Below are 20,239 nucleotides of genomic sequence, written 5' to 3'. Positions count from 1 at the left end.
GGAACTGAAGAATAGGCCGTAACTGTAATCCCTGCTATGTATGCATGGGTTCTGAACTCTTCACAGGGTGACTTCGGAAAACGTGACTGTGTTAGCTGCGGAAGTTCTGCATCACATTGCAGCTTGGCTGGATTGGTCTGTGTCACATGGAGCTGTATGCTTATTTGCGGCTGTTGTGCATTGCGTAGCTTGGATGTTGCTGTGACGTGCATCATGGGACAATGCATGTGCATCAAGCTGTGGCACATCGTGAGTGGTTGCGCTGATCGCGCAGATCCCTGATGCGGGTTTCAGGCATCTATCCAACTCCTGAGCCATTTTTCTTGGCATTGAGGACACAGATTTTGCTTGTGTCATCAAAGCACCACCCTTACTTTTTTGGGGCTTGGCTTTGGTCAGTTTGGGGTGTTTACTCTATTTAGACTGCACCAATGTTCTCGGGTCTTCTGATGAAACTCTTTTCTGGGGGTCTCTGTGCTAGACAACTGGACAGAATGCCGAGGGGAGGGTGTGTAGTTTCCCAATGGTGAAGAACCTGCTTCCGTCTCATGCAGCCTTGCAATTTTTTTCGGCCCTTTGCCATCAGGCCAGGGGAATATGCAGCCACAATCCCTACTCGTGGCCTGATCATGATCCAGGCCAAGACAAATAATAATTATTCTGCCCCTCGTGAACATAATGTGCCCACAGGAGCAATATTTGAATCGCAAGGGGGGGAGAGGGAGTTTGACATGTTTAAGCAATGAAAAGTGCCGTTTTTCTCAAATGGCTGAGGTGAGAAGATTCTCGTCCAATTCGAGATGCGGAAAACACACAATTGAAGACAGACTGAGGTAATCGCGTGGGATCATCCACACATGGGCAGAGCATCAAGCTCTGCTACTCTGAGAAGGTTCTAAGCCGCAGGCTGCTGGATGACGTCGCATCCAAGACAGCATAGCTAATTCAATCATTGATGGAAAATGCAAATCTGCACCAAAATCAGAACAACTTTTATAATTTAATAAATGATTGATCATTTTCCTTGGCCATACTGATTTTGGCATTGATGCATGCTGCCTTGTTTAAAGATTAATCCTGCTACAGTGTATTGAACATCATCCTTTTATTATATCATATTTTAGTAACAGTTGAAAACTGACACATGCAAGGATTACTGAGGTAGTGTGTTCTGTACTAAGTACTGCAGTATTTTACTTTCCTCTTACCCAGTTTTCAGTCCAAATCTATTTAACTTACAGAAACACAATTAGCAAATAAGATATCACTTGTATCATGTGTTAAAAGCAGTAAAAACAAAAACCAGCAATGATACAAGAAAGATCACCAGCTAATATATGAATTAAACACAGGAGGTTAAAAAGAAAACAAAAGAAATCCTCTTAATAAAAAACAAAATTATATTTACAAGTTGTATTGCTTTTGGTCATCTGCACCTTAGTTTCCAAACAAGAATAAATATTTAAAATAGTTACACAGTTAACATTAAATTTATAAAACTCAAATTACAAATAATCTGTATGTTTGCCATCCATATTTTTATTAGGTTTATGCATTCACAGCAATTTATTCTGTCTGCACCTATAGAAAAGAATCCCTGGGCCTAAGTGCACTGCAAACATTCAGTTATGACAGATTAGAAAGGATGACATTTTACACCAATGGCTCCCAACTTTGCCATTCAGGTCCCAAAACCAAATGACTTCAAATATCAAATCAAATGGGTTTGCCTTGCAACTGCAAGGCTGTACATTTAAAATCCTTTCCATACAACTCTATTGCTATTCTGCTCTTTGCTTCTGCTCTGTCTAGTTGAGTGTTCTCAGTACAGCTTCATTCCAAGAGCTGCCAGAAAGTCATCCAGATCAAGCTGGAAAAACAGTTTCACATAACAAGAATCCCCAAATCTACCATTCTGACCAGTGCTTGAAAATTTTGACCTTTACTTACAGGTGTCAGTTCTCTACTAAAGACAAGTTTTTGCTTTGTCTTTAGTAGAGAACTGACACCTATAGAGATATTTTAATTCTGTTTGCTGGTAAATAAGGGTGCTGGGTGCTTCTAATTTCAATAAATTCAGTTCAGGGTTTCCAGAACCAGAAAGTAGACCATTTGGTTGAAATAATGCATATTATTTCAACCAAATGGTCTACTTTGCAATCTTATTTTTCAGTTTAATGTAATCGCAAATTATGTTTGTTGCGACTCTTGATTGTTATAGTTTCAGACTGTATGTACCCAGTTATTCCCTGGCTCTCAGTTGCAAAACCCTGTTACATGTAATGCTATTATTCAACAACTGTTTCAATGTAAACCGACGTGCCACATGAACGCCGGTATAGAAAAATTCAAAATAAATAAATAAATTATGAGGTCCGAATCTGGCTGTTAAATTTTAAACCCTTTTTATGGTGTAAAAACAAAAACAGACATCTAGATGCTAAACTAATCCCATACTTGGTACAAACAGTTCATTCTAAAACTCTTCAAATTGATGCTGATATACTGCAAAAAATGATACCACTACTACAGGTCTCATAGTGTGAGCGTCACTGAACTGGTTACTGAAAAAAGTCCCAGACGTGTTCTACTGTCTTACTTTGTGAATGAGTACAAAGCTGGACCAAAACACCAGATGCTGCAAGTGGCCAAGAGGCCAGGGATTCTTAGCTCTCATCCATCTGATCCTTGGGGCCCTCACAAAGGTCTGTTTTTCTGGATAACCTCAAAGAATAAACATAACATAGTTTATATAGAACAAGTGTATGCAAACCTAACTTGTTTTTATTTTGCTTACATTGGAAACTAGACTTGTTTTGGGGGTAACAAGTAGGAGTTAGCAATAGACCTTCACTACATGCCGCAAACTGTATCTGTGTATGAATTCCAGCTAAAAAATAAAAAGCAAAAGAGATTCCCCAATTCACTTTTCAGCCAACAGTGTCATACTGGGACATTTAAAAGCCTAGAAATAACATTCACACTTACCATATGGGAATTTAATTCCAATTTTAAAAAAGGGAAGCTTTTGAACAAAGTTTTTAGGGGCTGTTCAGATTGACCTAGTTGCAGAACCCGCTGCAGAAACACAATTACTATGATGAAACAAAAGAATCCATGCAGATGATCGCTAGAACCGGTGGACTTAAATGCAGAGCCTGTTTCCTGCAGGCAGACTTTTCAAGATTCTGGAAAATTATGTAGCAAATTTGCATAATTTTGCAAAATTAAATGTATTGGTTTTTTTACCTTTATAAAGTCATTTTCTGACATTTGTGTGTCCAGTTAATTTATGTAGATCTTTATTACAGGAAAATGGATCTTGGTCATTGGTGCTGGAGGGATCAGGAAATGGGAATATCGGAAGAGTGGATGCAACTTTTTGCCTGCACTTCAGAATGCATTTTCTACACCCAAAACTTACTCCTGTTGCAGCAAGCGTGCAATGCACGCTTTTAATCGGGGGTACTGCTTAGGGCCCTCACATGGAAATCCCATGCAAATAAGTGCATTAAGTAGTACCCCTGCTGCACAAAGACTGCATCTGGACAGTGCATTTTTTTTTAGCACTGGCACTTAAAACCCCTAAAAAAAGGAGGGGGGGGGGAGTTTTTAGAAAGTATAAAATTGTCAGTGGATAAGAATAGACTTTTCTAGGTATGCGGCAACAGCTGTCGCCACTTATCCAGATAAATACAGATGTATCTGGCTAGTAGGAGCTGCCACCACTTACCTGGATAAGTACTGACTTATCCAGCTATCTGGCAAAGGACACCAGCTGCCAGATAACTGGTTAAGACAGTATTTATCTGGCTATCTGGCAGTGGTTACTGCTACTTAGCCGGATAAAGTATTTATCCGGCTCAGTAGCCGTGACCCGCACCAGATAAGTACTGACTTATCTGGCTGGCAGCATCATCCCACTGCCAGATTAAATGGTAGATGCCTTCACTGCACACTCGCTCACCTCTGAAAGCAGTCAGCAACAGTCACCACCCATTGTTGGTGAACAAGTATACTCTAAATGTATGGGATCCAATGGCTAACCTGCCATCTCCATTGTCCTCTCTGGGCACTGGGCCCCCTATGATACCATAGCTGTCAGGGACAGGTCCCCCCTCTTCTTGAGTTAAAATAGGCGTTCAGCCTGTGCCAAACACATTTTAAAGTTTTTGTGCCTTTCCCCCCCCCACTCTTGACGCATTAGCATTTCATCAGGAGTTAAAAAACTATAATCTTGGAGTTAAAAATGTGCACTAAAAACAAGCTCTCATTTTCTTACCACACAGATGATTCCATTGGCCTATGTGAATTTACACTGATTAGATTTATAGAATTATTCAAGATTGTTGGCATGCCAAAATATTAGAATGTAGGCCAAAAGTCAAAAACGTATGTAGAGTTTAGCCTTAAGTTTCATTCCTGCCCTCTGGGCTCAATCTACAAGAGATCATGACTTACAAGAATCCCAGCCTATTAACATATGAGGTAAATTAAAATTCCAACCAATTAGGAAATGTTATAAAAACAAAAACTAACTCATTGGATGTAAATTTCTGCCTCAGACTGCATCTGCTGATCTATCCTCCCTGTGGTCTCAGGAGGTCAGAGAGAGGCTATTTCTTTCTACTATGCTGTCCTGCTGAGAGCATAACTCTACCCAGCAATGTTGGTATGCAGTGCAGTGCCTTGGGTGTTTTGTGCTATGAGCATAGAAAACACATAAATCGTAATTTTGAAATACAAAACTAATTGCTCTTCTCAATTGTAAACACATCAAAAAGCACTGATAATGTAGAGATTACTTACCTGATAATCTCGTTTTCCTTAGTGTATGCAGATGGACTCAAAACAAGTGGGTATAGTGTGCTCGTGCTAGCAGTTGGAGACGGATCTGACGTCAGCACGGGGTACATATACCCCCACAGGAAGTGCAGCAATTCAGTAATCTTCCTTGCAAAAGCTTTATGGATATGTGTGTGACTGACCGATCGATTAAATGAACAGGATTACCCTGACCGATTGATAGTAGCTGGAGACCGCCAGTGTCCTCAACCGGAAGGCGTCAACATCCGGCAGGGTGGATGCCCTATATATGAAAACATGGCTTACCGTGAGTCTGTGAATCCCCATGTATACCGGCAGCCGGGCGGGATGCTGAGTCCATCTGCATACACTAAGGAAAACGAGATTATCAGGTAAGTAATCTACATTTCCTTGCGTGTAGCAGATGAACTCAAAACAAGTGGGATGTACAAAAGCTACTCCCGGATTGGGTGGGAGGCTGCCCGAGGTCCGTTTAGGATTGCCCTCGCAAATGCTGTGTCCTCCCTGGCCTGGATGTCCAGACGGTAGAATCTGGAGAAGGTATGGAGGGAGGACCACGTTGCCGCTTTACATATCTCTGCCGGCGACAGCATCCTAGTTTCTGCCCAAGAGGCCACCTGCGCTCAGGTAGAGTGAGCCTTGACCCGTAGAGGTGGTGGTTTTCCCGCTTCTACGTAGGCCGCCTTGATAACTTCTATGATCCAGCAGGCGATGGTTGCCCGTGAGGCCGCTTCTCCTTGCTTCTTCCCGCTGTGAAGGACGAAGAAGTGGTCCGTCTTTCGTACTGCTTCTGACATTTCCAGGTATCTGGACAGCAGTCTGCCGATGTCGAGATGGCGCAATATTCGACCTTCTTCCGACTTCTTCAAACCTTCCGTGGTTGGCAAGGATATGGTTTGGTTGAGGTGGAAGTGTGAGACTACTTTGGGTAAGAAGGAAGGAACCGTGCGAAGATGGATAGCCTCTGGAGTGATTCTGAGAAACGGATCACGGCAGGACAGCGCTTGTAGCTCTGAGATGCGGCGAGCTGAACACACGGCCAGCAGAACACCATCTTCAAGGTTAACAAACAGAGGGATAGGCCTCGAAGGGATCTGAAGGCGGGTCCCGCTAGAAATTCCAAAACTAGGTTGAGGTTCCACAGGGGCACTGGCCACTTCAGTGGCGGGCGAATGTGTTTGACTCCTTTCAGGAAACATGAAACGTCTGCGTGTGTGGCAATGCTGCTGCCTTCAGTCCTGGGACCGTAGCAGGATAGCGCTGCCACCTGAACCTTGATGGAATTGAGGGACAGACCCTTCTGAAGACCATCTTGCAGGAAATCCAAAATGATAGGGATTCTAGCGGCATGTGGATTGGTGCTGTGAGTATCGCACCAGGCTTCAAATACTCTCCAGATCCTTATATATGTTAGTGATGTGGAGAACCTGCGTGCTCGGAGGAGTGTATCTATCACTGGCCCCGAGTATCCCCTTTTCTTCAGTCTAGCCCTCTCAATGGCCAGACCGTAAGAGAGAATTGAGTTGGATCCTCGTGGAGGATGGGACCTTGCCGCAGCAGGTCCCTGTGTGGAGGCAGGGGTAGTGGATTCCCTGCCAGCAGTCTTCTCATGTCTGCGTACCAGGGTCTTCTTGGCCAGTCCGGGGCCACTAGAAGAACTAGGCCTCTGTGCCGCTGAATCTTGTGTATGATGACGCCCAGCAGGGGCCATGGAGGAAAAGCATATAGCAGGATCCCGAGGCCATGGCTGTACTAGAGCGTCGATCCCGTGGGAGAGAGGATCTCGTCTGCGACTGAAGTATCTGGGTATTTGAGCGTTGACCTGTCCGCTAATAGGTCCATGCCCGGAGTCCCCCACTGATCCACAATCATCTGAAAAGCTGTGGGCGACAGCTGCCATTCCCCCGGGTTTAGGCTTTCTCTGCTGAGGAAGTCTGCCGTGGTGTTGTCCTTCCCGGCGATGTGGACGGCGGAGATGTCCTGGAGATTCGCCTCCGCCCAAGCCATCAGGGGCGTTATTTCTAAGGATACCTGTCGGCTTCTGGTTCCGCCCTGTCGGTTGATGTATGCCACCGTGGTGGCGTTGTCCGACATCACCCTGACCGCTCTGTTTCGAAGTCTGTGGGCAAATCGTAGGCAGGCTAGCCTGACTGCCCGTGCCTCTAGTCTGTTGATGTTCCACCCCGACTCTTCTTTGTTCCACTGCCCTTGGGCGGTGAGTTCTTCACAGTGTGCTCCCCATCCGTTCAGGCTGGCATCTGTAGTGAGCAGGGTCCAGGTTGGGGAGGACATTCTTGACCCCCGGCTCATGTGGCCGAGCTGCAACCACCACCGTAGCTGATTCCGCACTCTGGCTGGTAGAGGTAGGTGTACGGTGTAGTTCTCGGATTGTGGGCTCCACCGAGATAGGAGGGCACGTTGCAATGGTCTCATATGAGCCCGCGCCCATGGTATCACCTCCAGAGTGGATGCCATGAGGCAGAGGACCTGTAGGTAATCCCAAGCTGTGGGCCGGGTGGCGCTCAGCAGGGCCTGCAGACGATTCCGGAGCTTTGATCTCCTCTTGGAGGTCAGACTGTCTCCCTGGGTATCGAATCGGACTCCTAGGTATTCCAGCGACTGAGAAGGCTGTAGGGAACTCTTGTTTGTGTTGACTACCCATCCTAGGCTTTCCAGAAGAGATATAACTCTGATGGTTGCCTGGTGGCTCTCCTCCGGTGACTTCGCCCTGATCAGCCAATCGTCCAGGTAGGAATGGACGAGAATTCCTTCCTTCCTGAGTGACGCCGCCACTACTACTATGACCTTGGTAAAGGTCCGCGGCGGCTAACCCGAAGGGTAAAGCTCGGAACTGGAAGTGTTGGTTCAGGACTTTGAAGCGCAAGTAGCGCTGGTGATCGCGATGGATTGGGATATGCAAGTAGGCCTCTGACAGATCTAGGGATGTGAGAAACTCCCCTGGCTGTATTGCACTCTTGACTGATCGCAGAGTTTCCATGCGAAAGCTGGGGACCCGTAAGTGTCGGTTGACTGACTTGAGGTCCAGGACAGGCCTGAAAGTGCCCTCTTTCTTGGGTACTATGAAATAAATGGAATAATGCCCAGAATTTATCTCCCATGCAGGCACTGGGATTATGGCTTTTAGGGACAGGAGCCTCCGCAAGGTCGCTTCCAGTGCCGCCCTCTTGAGGGGTGAACAAGGAGATTCCACAAACTTGTCCGGAGGGAGCCGAAGAAAGTCCAGGTAATACCCTTCTCGGATGATGGCGAGGACCCACTGGTCCGAGGTAATCTCGACCCACCTGCGGTAGAAGAGGGTCAGCCTGCTTCTACCCTCAGATGAGTCGGCTGATTCTCATTGTGGGGTGCGGCCGGGACCCGAACCCGAGCCGGTTCTCCTCTTGTTGTGCTTGGTCCGAAAGGACTGGTTCCTGGTAGCGAGCCCTGTAGGGGTTGAAGCGCTGAGAGTTTCTACCTCTGGATGGCCTAGGAAAAGAACACTGGTTCCTCCTACACCTGTCTTCTGGTAGACGGGGTAATGGAGAGGCGCCCCATCTATTAGCCAGTTTCTCGAGATCGCTGCCGAACAGGAGGGATCCCTTAAAGGGCATTCTTGTGAGGCATGTCTTGGAGGAAGAGTCGGCCGCCCAATTATGTAGCCAGAGCTGTCTCCTGGCTGCCACTGAGGATGACACTCCCTTGGCTGCCGTACGGACTAGGTCGGAGGCTGTGTCAGTGAGGAACGAGAGAGCTGATTCCATTTCTTCTCCCAGGGTGTTGTTCCTAGCTTGCGATAAACAGGAACGCGTCACCACGGTGCAGCAGGTCGCAATTCGTAGGGACATGGCTGCCACCTCAAAGGCTTGTTTCAGAATGGCGTCCATGCGCCGGTCATGTGCATCCTTTGAGGGCTGCTCCCCCCGCCACCGGAATGGTGGTGCGTTTCACAATTGCGCTAACTATGGCGTCTACCTTGGGGCACGCCAGCAGCTCCTTGGTCGCCGGGTCCAGGGGGTACATGCCAGACAAGGCCCGACCCCCTTTGAATGAGGCCTCCGGCGCATTCCATTCCAGATCGATTAGCTGCTGTGCTGCTTGTAGGAGGGGAAAATGGTGAGCCGTTTGGCGCAGGCCCTCCAGCAGGGGGTTCATTCTAGGTTCCCCTGGGGTGTCCTGGCCCGGGATAGCCAGTTCTGACAGGCATTGAGAGACCAGGCCTGGGAGATCCTTTTTCCGAAAGAAGAGTCTCTCATGGTCCGATATGGTTCTATCCCCGAGGGAAGTTCTCCCTCCTCGGGGGGGCTCGTCATCTTCCTCAGAACAATCTGAACCCCCATAAGTGGGGCTTCCGGGTGGCGAGGTCTTGAGGGTGCCTAGGGGCCGGGTCCTAGGTCTTGAGGGTCCAGGGGCCGGGTCATCCGGTACGTATGGACCCATTCGGGGATCAGACTGCATCTTGACAAAGGCGTGAATCCCCTTGAATAATTCCACACAGGAGAGCGAAGCAGGATCTGGCCTTAGGGGCACCAGGTCTCTCGGGTTCCCTGGCTGCTCACCGCAGCCTGCTAAGTCCGGGGTGTTCCCTGAGGAACTGGCAAGTACGATGGGCTGGGACCGGTCCTGGAACTCCCAGGGCCTCCTCACATTGGGCACATAGGGAGTCTGCATCCTCGCTCAGTGTGGCTCTGAGGTTGCATGCTGAGCAGAGGCTTAGAGCTCTTATGTCTGATTCTGGAGGTGCCGGCTCTGCGGACGCATGGGCTCTCTTACGCTCCATCTCGTCTGTTATCTCCTGCCAGCTGGAGTATGCGCCTTGTAATATGCGCGAAAGCTGTGCGCTTATCCACGTGCGCCTGTCCACTTGCGCCAATCAACATGCACCTAGGAACGTGCGCCTAGCAGCGGGCGCCTATCAGCGTGCCTTAGCAGCGTGCGCCAATCAGCGAGCGCTTAGCAACATTCGCCTAGCAGCGTGCGCTTAGCAACGTGCGCCTATCAACATGAATCAAGGTGACTTCAATGTACGCCTTTACTGAATATGCGCCCAAGTATTCTCGGGCGCTTAACATATACGCCCGTCGCCTATGCACGCAGTCTGACCTGAGCGCTAGAGCGAGGTGACAAACCAGGGCAGATGGCGTCGGCGAGCAGGCAGGCAAAATGGCGACCTCCTTGGCGGGCTGCCACGTAGGCAGACCCCGCTAATCCTCGCTTCCTCGGAGACCAGCAAGTAAAGATGTACGCCTTAACTTGTCTTCGGCGCTTCCCGGCTGCGACCCGGGCGGTCTCCGACTGCAGGGGGAGAGGGTGATTACCGTCACCGCCGCGCTCGAGGAAGTGCACCCGCTGCCTCTAGGCCGCGCCCGAACTCGTCTCGCTCGGGGGCCAAGTCCTCACCGGGACCGAGGCTGCCTCTGTGCCGCGCCCGAGCCCTTCTCACTTGGGGGCTAGGTCCCTGCCGCGAGTCGGCCACCGGACCAAGGCTCTTACCTCCGAGGGACCACGGAAATCACCTCGGGAAACTCAACTGGGGGAGGGACCGAATGGTATCACCGCAGGAGTGCGGGGCTCGTCTTCAGGTAGGCTTCTTCTATGAATTTAGTCTAGAATTTGGAAAAACGCTCAGCGAGCGTGAGGTAGCTCCAAACTGCTTTGGAGACGGAAATTACTGAATTGCTGCACTTCCTGTGGGGGTATATGTACCCCGTGCTGACGTCAGATCCGTCTCCAACTGCTAGCACGAGCACACTATACCCACTTGTTTTGAGTCCATCTGCTACACGCTAGGAAACGCCATGTGATTTTTACACTGTGGCAACTGGTCATCTGTCAGGATTATCATTCAAAAAAAATGCATACATCTGTTGAATTATATTTCCTGTTGATGGGTACTCATTCATCTTTTTCTCAAAATTCCAGCATATACTGTCTCCATGTAGTTTCTACCATGCTTTGTCTTGAAACTGAGAACAGCTTATCCCCTCTTTCATAGATCAGTGAGAATAAGTAGATTACTGCATCACCAGCATTCTAGGAACTGAACTGACACAAACAAGCCTCTAAACAAATGTCATCTTTTTAAAAGGTATTTAATACTGCAAATCAGTATGAACAATCTCAGAAGGGTGAACCATTTTTGGAAAACCCTGCTTTTTTAGATTCTTCCCAGAGGTAATTTTGATGTAAAACATTTGCTAAAACACAATTTTTCATTTTTTAGTGCCTCTCTTAAGGATGTCAGATTTACAATAAGGTCCCAGCTATTCATATTTTATTCTCAGAGGGGACATATTCACAGGCACAAGCATTGCCCAGCTGCATTAGGAATGGTTTGAATATCGTCAACTTATGCAATAGCCTTTGTCTTCTAAGTAATGTAGCATAGTTCAGCACTTGCAATGTTATATATGTCTGACTTCTTTCTGAGGGTTTTTGTTTTGTTTTTTTTAACAAAAATGTACTCATTTTTAGGAGTCAAATGACTTAGATAAAATAATGCTCTGGCTCATGGTGGACTTAAGAGGTTTAAAATGTGCAACAGCAAAGGTCTTGCATCAACAACAGACCCATACACTAACAGCAGAAAAGACAACCTACAAATATTTATTAGCTGCAGTTTCCATCTTTCAGTGCAATTCTCATAAAAGCCTCAATAAAACCAAATTCCACTGAAGGACTGAAGCATCAGCTAATATATTTTTCCAGATTAATTTTAAGCAGGTGTCCATGTTCTGATGCATTCTTAAAATGACTCCGGGACCTAGCTTGAAAGTGTCTTGAGGGCTAGCTGATTTTTTTTTGACATGCCTACATTGCAACCCCTCTGAAAGAAAGTCAACCAATGGTCTCAGATGAACTTGCAAAGCCTGAATCTCTCCCCCAGAAGGGGTTTTACAGGCCAGGAAAGGCAAATTCCTTACATGCCAGTTTTATGTTCCTAAAGGCTGTTCTGGGTAAAGCAAGAAGTTATCTTAATCTCAGAAAAACAGAACACTTTGTCCAAAAACAGGCATTTCTCTCCTAAAGATAGAGAACAAAACTCCATAGATTTGTCTTCAAATCTCTTCAGCACTAAAGCTCCACTACACAGGAATACTTGAACCCAGCTTTAAACGTGTGAAGTGAAATTGGCGAGATCCAGTTTGTCTCCTTAGTCCATCCCCAATTTGGAGGGGAGGTAGATCCCTAGAGATTTTTTTTTTTAATCAATTTGATGACCAGAAGTACATCATAATAAACACAGCAAACAGCATTCACATACATTTTATATTCAGGATGTAACAAAGTAAAATGTGAATGTGTAATCCTGCTCTTAAGCGTGTTTTCTTCCTTTTCACCAAACTCAAGAGGGCTCTCCTGCACCGCAGTTCATATTTAACTACAAAATTCAGAGGACTCTTATGCACCAAAATCTGTATTTTCTCTGCTTTTCTTCAGGGGTGGGCTACAATTTCACTATCCACCATCAAAATCTCCATTTGGTCATTCCTAGCTAAACTTTTTGTTGTTGTTAGCACCATTTTCGTTAAACTCCCTAGGCAAGGCAACATACTCAAGTGATATTTGCCTTCACTGGCCAAGATGGCTGAAATCTCCTGCAAGACCACTCTATTGCCAGCAATGGGTCACTTCACCAGCAGCAGCTCTTTCTTCCCTCCCCAGGATGATGTGCATTGCTTCCATAGCACAACTGACCTGTCAGCCCTATTGGATAGAAGACATGAACTCAAGTCCATTGTATTGAACCACACAGTGCAGAGTTTTAATCACTAACTGCAGATGAAAACAATCTAACAAGGGAAAACGGCAGGAACTTAAACCAAAATCCTCCATCTGATCTGGAATGCAGCCAACTTTCCTATAGTTTTCCAAGACCAAATTGATTCTGCAGTTCCAGACATTATTACCCAACCATTAGTACCATAAGAATAATGACTAGAGTTTGTGATTATGGATTTTTGGTCATCTCAAGGTTCCTCTCTCATCTAGACAACTAATCTGTGACCTTCCTAAATAAAATAGGATGCAGCCCTTCCAATACAGCTCTTTTTGCCCCTCAAACAAGTTCATGAGCAGGGAAAACTAGTCACCTCAAGTGTCCTGTATGTCCTTGCAGAGCTCTGCATAGTTCTCAGATCTGCATTTGAGGAATTTATCTGCAATTGGAGATCTTCGGCCTTGCCTGGAACTGCTGTTGAAGTAAGGATGCTGCCATGTGGCAGGCTGCATTTGCATGGCATGCACTACCCAATAATAGGAAAAACATTTTCCCATATATTCAACTGGAGATTTATAAACAAATAGTGCAAGGGTAGTTAGAGACCAGGCACTATCATTTTCTAATTCTCCAGTGACCTGAACACAAGAACATAATTACATAGTAAGAAAGTCCAGTGAAAAACAAATCATTTGGTTTGTTATAAGTCAATACAACAATATAAAACATAACCCTCGGTATCCCAATGGAATTAATTTATGGGCAGGTCTTTAATCTTAATATGCCAAAGTTCAGAAGCATTAATATATAATTTTGATCCTTGGTCTCGTACATAATGCTATTTCTGCTTCATTCAGAACAAAGCCTGGCTGAGTAAACAAGACTACTGCCCTTGTAGGGTTGAGGGGAAGAGTCAATTCACAAGTCCCGTCTTTAGACAAAAATACAATACCATTAGCAAGAAATGAGTCATTTGGCCCCGGATCAGCTCTCTTGTCAATATTGCTGCTGTAGCTGAGCAATACCTTTCAAGATACATCCCTCGAAATCCAACCACTTTCTGTCAGGAAATTTAATATCCTTTTCTTTAGGACCTTGTCCAAATAACTAGGAAGGCGGCTTTTAGAAGGGATGCCCTGTCTTTTCTGGAGGTGATCTTTGATGATGATAGTTTTCACAGTAAGATAGCGAGCTGGGCTTAAGTTTAGGGAACTGCAGAGCACTTTTTCCCTGTCCGATAATAGTTCAAACCCAGGCAGGTTTTCAATGGCAGCAAACTCCCCGTCTTTCCCATCTTCCTTTCCTCGCTTGGAACCTGCCATGTTTTTGTTCTCTTTTCTCTTTTCCCGTTTGTGCCTGGCAGCCTCATACTCTGCAGACTCTTCCATTTTGGTGATGCCATTCCGCCGATATCGCTGCAGCTCCCGGATCTTGGTGCGAAGCATCCGCTCCTTGTGCATGCTCTCGAAAAAGTCTTCAAACTCTTTACAAGACATGAACTGATACAGTGGTCTCAGCTTCAACCTCAGCTCCTTCTCTTCTTTGGAAATTTTACGCTTGGGAGCCTTCTCCTTGTCCTTTCTGTCCTTCCCAAGGAAAGCCGGCACTAAATTATAGTCTCTGGCAATGTTTTTCCGCCGCTGCCTCTCTTTCAGTTTTCTCACATACATGTCCACGTGAGCCCGTTTCAACTCTATTTCCACATCATCATCATCGTAATTGACAGAAAGGCCACTGATGAGCGTCTCTGCATCTTGGTCGTATTCAAGTTCGTAGTCATCACGCAGTGGCATGTAGCCCAGCTGCTGTTGCTCGGCCACTGTAATGTCCAAAGGAGGTAATGGGGTAGTAAGGCTGGGAGAGAGGGGGCCTCCACTGGGACATGTATGATCTGTCACTCTGTTGGGGATGTTACCGGGGATGCAGGCTTTCCCAAGGTTACCATGGATATACATGCTCACGTAGTGCTCCATCACCTCCTGAGGAGTCCGCGAGGCTCCCATATGAGCAGCCATATCCTCCTATGGGAAAAGCAAAGGAAAAAGGTTAGGCAATGACACGTACAATTTCAGTAATCTTTCTTTCTATGAAGAGATCAAGGGATAGGCCTACTTGTTTAAGCAGGCATCTGAGTAGCACTTCACTATATATATATATATATTTTGAATTATTCACTGGTCTGGTCATGGTTTATTATTTGTTGCTTTTGATTGTTTTAATATATGGACATTTTTATGTAACTTGCCATAACTGTGGAATGTGCAATACATTTTTATTAATAATAATGCTCAAAAGCTAAAACAAGCTCTACTTTACCATCCCACCCTTACTCCCAAAAACAAAAGAAAAGAAAACAAAACTTAGGATTCCAACACATAATTTAATCCTATAAAATTAACTTGTCTTGCAAGAAGGAAAGCCTTATCATAAATCTGGATGACAGAAATTAAGATCAGCAAAGCAGGAAATGGCTATTCAACTCTGAGTATATAAAGCTTCAAATAAAACAAAATGCTACCAACTAAACTGACTGCTTCCTAATGTGCTATAAAGGTAGCCATAGGCTGCACATGCTATGCTTCAGATTCAAAGAAAAGGGAAGTGAAACATTTTTATGCTTGCATAAGCACTCCTACCCTTCACAGGACCTAAAGAAAGACATCATATAGTGCCCCCCCCCCCCCCCACCCCCACCAAATATCATTCAACTATGAGTGTCAGTCAGTTCCCTGGAGATAAAGTAGCTTATGAAGGTCAGTGAGAATCACTTCAATCTTTATTCAGTTCTTACAGCTTAGACATCTCATTTAAACTATATGCAAACATATACAGTTTTTTTCCCCAGTTTCTTCAACTATGGATCAAGCTCTATAGAAGTTATCCTTTTGCCTGAATCAGATTAAGAAATAGCTTACATCCAACAGACTTGACTTAACAATGCAATATCAGTCTTACCAAGGTTATCACACCCCCCTCCAGATGACTATCCTGCTAACTTTACTTTTGATAACCACTCTATTCCTATTAAACTCCAGGCTCGCAATTTAGGTATCATAGTAGACTCATCACTATCATTGCACCCTCACATCAATTCTGTGGTTCAGTCTTCATTTTTTAAATTGCGAATCCTGTGTTCTCTCAAACCTTTTCTTGTTAGCACTTGATTTTCGTACAGTGACTCAATCACTTGTATTGGCATCTTTTGATTATTGCACAGCATTGTTTTTAGGCCTACCACAAACTCAACTGCAAGTACAACAACTAATCCAAAATTCTGCAGCACATTTAATTTATGATGCCTCCCATCAGGATTACATAACTTCAGTCTTAGCCAATCTCCACTGGTTTCCAGTAGAGTGGAGAGTTTGTTTTAAAATCCACATATTTTTAAGGCACTTCATAATCTTGCTCCTCCTAATAGTCAAGCATTAATTTGAAAGTACTCTCCTCATGGCAATTATATTCATCAACAAAAATTGTTAGTACAATCTCTTAAAATAGCCCATTTTTCCAAATTCAGAGATCGGATATTTGGTATAGGAGGCCCCAGACTTTGGAACTCACTCCTTGAAGCGATTAGATTGGAACAGGACTTTGTTTCAGAAAGCTCCTGAGCCCATTTTTTTTTAGCCTTACCTTTTCTACTTAAGATAATAACTGTCAGAGGTATAATCACCAGACTGATTATTTTAAGCTGTTCTTTATTCTATTTTATTGTATATTTGTAAGTATGTTTTGATTGCCCGCTGAGAATGGTGGATCTGAGGGCTATAAATGGTGTAAATAAATAAATAAATAAATATATCAACAGCAGCACTGTCATGATTCAGTCACAGGACCATCTCACTCCATGGCCTGAGCAATAATTTGTAGTTTAAGATAACTAGTTTAAGATTCTTATCTAATACTGGTTCACCTAAACAGACCCAAAGCAATCTGCAAGATAAAAAGCACTAAGACAAAGAATGCTCCTGGTGAGAGCATAGCCCAACATGGCATTAGTAACTAGACCACAAATTATCTAATCCAAGGACCTATGTACCAAAGGTTCCCCCACTCTCTCTCGATGGAAAAAAATGCTTAGTTCACAGAAAGCAGAGTTGCTTACCTGTAACAGGTGTTCTCCAAGGACTGCAAGGATGATAGTGCTCACACATGGGTGACATCATCAGATGGAGCCTGGCATGGAAAGCTTTTGTCAAATTTCTAGAAACTTTAACAGGCACACTGAGCATGTCCAGCATGCCACTAACCACACATCCACATGGGGTCCCTCTTCAGTCATATAACATAGAATTTGCGAAAAAATAAAACAAACCGAGAGAAAAACTAACTCTGTGGGGTGGCAGGCAGGTTTCATGAGGACTAACATCCTGCTGTCCTTGAAGAACACCTGTTACAGGTAAGCAACTCTGCTTTCTCCAAGGACAAGCAGGATGGCAGTCCTCACACATGGGTGATTAAGTAGTTTCAGGCCGCTCCAAACATGTGCACCAAAAAACGGGTGCCAACATGCACAACACATGTAGCTACCAAAACAGGAGCAGGCCTGCCCCCAAGGATAGGACCCACGGAGGAAGAGTTGGATTTTTAAGGCTGGAAGATTACGGTGGACGGACTGTCTGAAACGACTGTCCTGCTGCCTTCCTTGTCCAGGCAATAATGTGAGGCGAATGTGTGGAGGGAACTCCAGGTCACCGCTCTGCAAATCTTGTGAATGGGAACTGCACGCAAGTGAGCCACAGAGACCGACATGGCCCAGACAGAGTGAGCTTTGACGTGGCCATCAAGCTGCAAACCTGCCTGTGTGTAACAGAAAGCAATGCAATCCGCTAGCCAGTGGGACAGAGTCTGCTTGGAGACAGCGACTCCTAAGCTGTTTTTGTTGAAAGAGACGAAAAGCTGAGTGGAGACGCAGTGGGGCGCTGTCCGTTCCAAGTAAAAAGCAAGCGCCTTCTTGCAATCCAATGGGTGTAGAGCACGTTCACCTTGGTGAGTATGAGGCCTCAGAAAAAAAGAAGGCAACACAATGATTGGTTGAGATGGAACTCCGAAACTACCTTGGGAAGGAACTTCGGGTGTGCCCATAGGACCACCTTGTCGTGACAAAACTTTGTATAAGGCAGGTACGACACCAGAACTTGCAATTCACCTACCCTGCAAGCTGATGTAACTGTGACCAAGAAGATTGCCTTCCAGGAGAGGTACTTTAGATCACAAGAGGACTACATTGAGATCCCAGGAAACTGCCAGGGGCGAATGGGGGGCTTTAGATGTAGTAAGCCCCTAATGAATCAGCCCACTAGCAGATTGGGAAGAAATTGCAAAACCATCCGAACCCTGATGGTATGCCCTGATGGCACTGAGGTGAACCCTCACTGACGTGGTCTGCAGACCAGACTCGGACAACAGGTAGTCCAAGACCGCAGGAGGGGAGCAAGAGAAGGGATCCAGACCGCAATCCTCGCACCAAGCTGAGAACCACTTCCACTTCAAATTATAGAATTTTCCGGTGGAAGGTTTTCTGGACTCTAAAATGACACAAGATACCCCTTCCAACAGGCTAAGAGCTCCTACCATCACCTGGTCAACATCCAAGCCTTGAGAGCCAGGGCTTGCAGGTTGGGGTGGCAGAGCCTGCCCTGGTCCTGGGTGATTAGGTCCAGAGCCATCCCCAATCGGATCAGTGGGCGCAAGGCCAGGTCCCAAAGAGTTGGGAACCAGACCTGATGGGGCCAGCAGCAGGCAATCAAAATCATGGAGCCCTGATCATGCTGCAACTTCTGAAACATCTTGGATACGAGAGGAAGAGGAGGGTAAGCATACAGCAACTCTTTGCATCTGCTATCGATCCCCTGCCCCTCTTGCCAAGGGAGCAGAAGTGGCACACTTTTCTGTTTTCCAAGGGGGCAAAGAGGTTTATGTCTGGGGTCCCCCAGGAGTGGAAGATATGGTTCACTACCTCATGACTAAGGAACAATTTGTGGGGCTAGAATGTCAGGCTCAAGGCATTGGTCAACATGTTGTCCACCCCGGGAAGTACACCATCCGGAGGGTGATGCCCTTTTCAATGGCCCACGACCAAACTGGCAGAGTGGGAAGACCCCGCCCACCTGTTTGTTCAGGTACCACATGGCCACCTGATTTAACGCTTTTTTATACCAACGTTCGTTTGCACATCATGTCGGTTTACAGTAAAACAGAGGTGTGAAAGGAAATTACATCTTAACCAATTGAATAACTCCAAAGAATTTTGGGGCAGGAGGGGTATAGTGTAGGAAAGGGGGTGGTAAGGAAGGTAGCAAAATGCAGATAATAAGAACATTTGATTATAATTTTCATAACTGGAGAGGTAAACAAGTTAGAAAGAGAACAACCAATTTAAATAATGGCTTGAGGGGGATAAGCGCTTGGGGGTCTGGGTATAAGTGTGTGAGAGAGTTATTGGTAGGCTTGTTTAAATAGCCAAGTTTTCAACTTTTTTTTTTTTTTTGAAGTTTTGTGTTTTTGGTTCTAGCCTTAGGTCAGGGGGCATTCTGTTCCAGATGGCAGGCCGGCTAGTGATAGAGCATGTTCCCGAGTTGAGGATAGGTGCGTACGTTTGGGTGGGGTTATAGGTAATGTGCCATTATTGGCAGATCTGGTGGTTCTTTGGGGGGGGGGGGGGGGGGGAGTGAAAGTAGAAGGAGGTGTTGAACCAGTGTATATTTTGATTATATAGGGTCTTGTGAATTAGAGTAAGACTCTTGAAGCGTATTCTCAGGTGTATAGGAAACCAGTGAAGGTTTTTTAGTATAAGGGCGATGTGTTTTGTTTTTTCTACTGTTGGTGAGGATTCTAGTGGTGGAGTTTTGTAACATTTGGAGAGGCTTTAGTGAAGTTGCAGGGAGTCCTAGGAATATGGAATTGCAGTAGTCTATTTTGGATAGGATCAGTGCCTGGAGGATCATTCTGAAGTCATTGTGATGAAGGTGTGGGGGGGGGGGGTGTCTTAGTTTTTTTAGAACATGAAGTTTATAATAGCAATCTTTCATGGTTGTGTTTATGAATTTTTTTTAGGTTCAATTCGTTGTCTAGAGTGACGCCTAGGTTTCTTACCTCATTAGTAGTTGGGGGTTTTGATTGGTTGGGGGGAGAGGCCAGAGAGGATTTCATCATTTGGTTTGTGGCTTATTATTAGGAGTTCAGTTTTGGTGGTATGTAGCCCTAGATTCATTTGAGTGAGTAGTTGATTGATGGAGTTAAGATAGTCATCCCAGAGCTAGAGAGGTTTGGAAATTGAATCGGAGATGGGGATGAAGATTTGGACGTCATCTGCATATATGAAGAATGTGAGTCCTAGGTCAGTTAGCAGTTTGCATAAGGGGAGTATATATATAAATATATATATATTGAAGAGTGTGGATGATAGGGAGGAGCCTTGTGGGATGCCTTGAGTTAGTTTGATGGGCTCAAATTCACTATTGCCAATTTTGACTTTGTAGTATCTGTTTTCTAGATAAGAACAGAACCATTGTAGTGTGATGCCAGATAGACCAATTTCGATTAGTGTCTGCGATTGGTTTTGCTATAATGTTTGGGATGGATTTTAGAGATTAGGGGGGTAGGGTTTAGTTTTTAGGGATTTGCATTGTGCCTATGGAAGGATGTAAGTATATGGTTGTTGGGAGAAGAACAAGTGGGGACGGTGGATCA

At 45.4% G+C, this 20,239-nt stretch overlaps 1 protein-coding gene across 1 annotated transcript in view; it reads right to left on the bottom strand.

Annotated features, from left to right (window-relative positions):
- Positions 1–10,900: 10,900 nt before the first annotated feature.
- TADA2B (transcriptional adaptor 2B) overlaps positions 10,901–20,239 on the bottom strand; it is a 28,805-nt gene continuing 19,466 nt past the window's right edge. The window contains 1 exon segment of the mRNA XM_029591613.1: positions 10,901–14,565. Coding sequence (XP_029447473.1) covers positions 13,573–14,565 — 993 coding nt within the window. The 3' untranslated portion in view covers positions 10,901–13,572.

The sequence above is a fragment of the Rhinatrema bivittatum genome, chromosome 1 (genome assembly GCF_901001135.1).
Source record: "Rhinatrema bivittatum chromosome 1, aRhiBiv1.1, whole genome shotgun sequence".
Classification (NCBI taxonomy): Eukaryota; Metazoa; Chordata; class Amphibia; order Gymnophiona; family Rhinatrematidae; genus Rhinatrema; species Rhinatrema bivittatum.
Note: the sequence above shows the minus strand (reverse complement) of the source record. Positions and strands in the feature narration are given on the sequence as shown.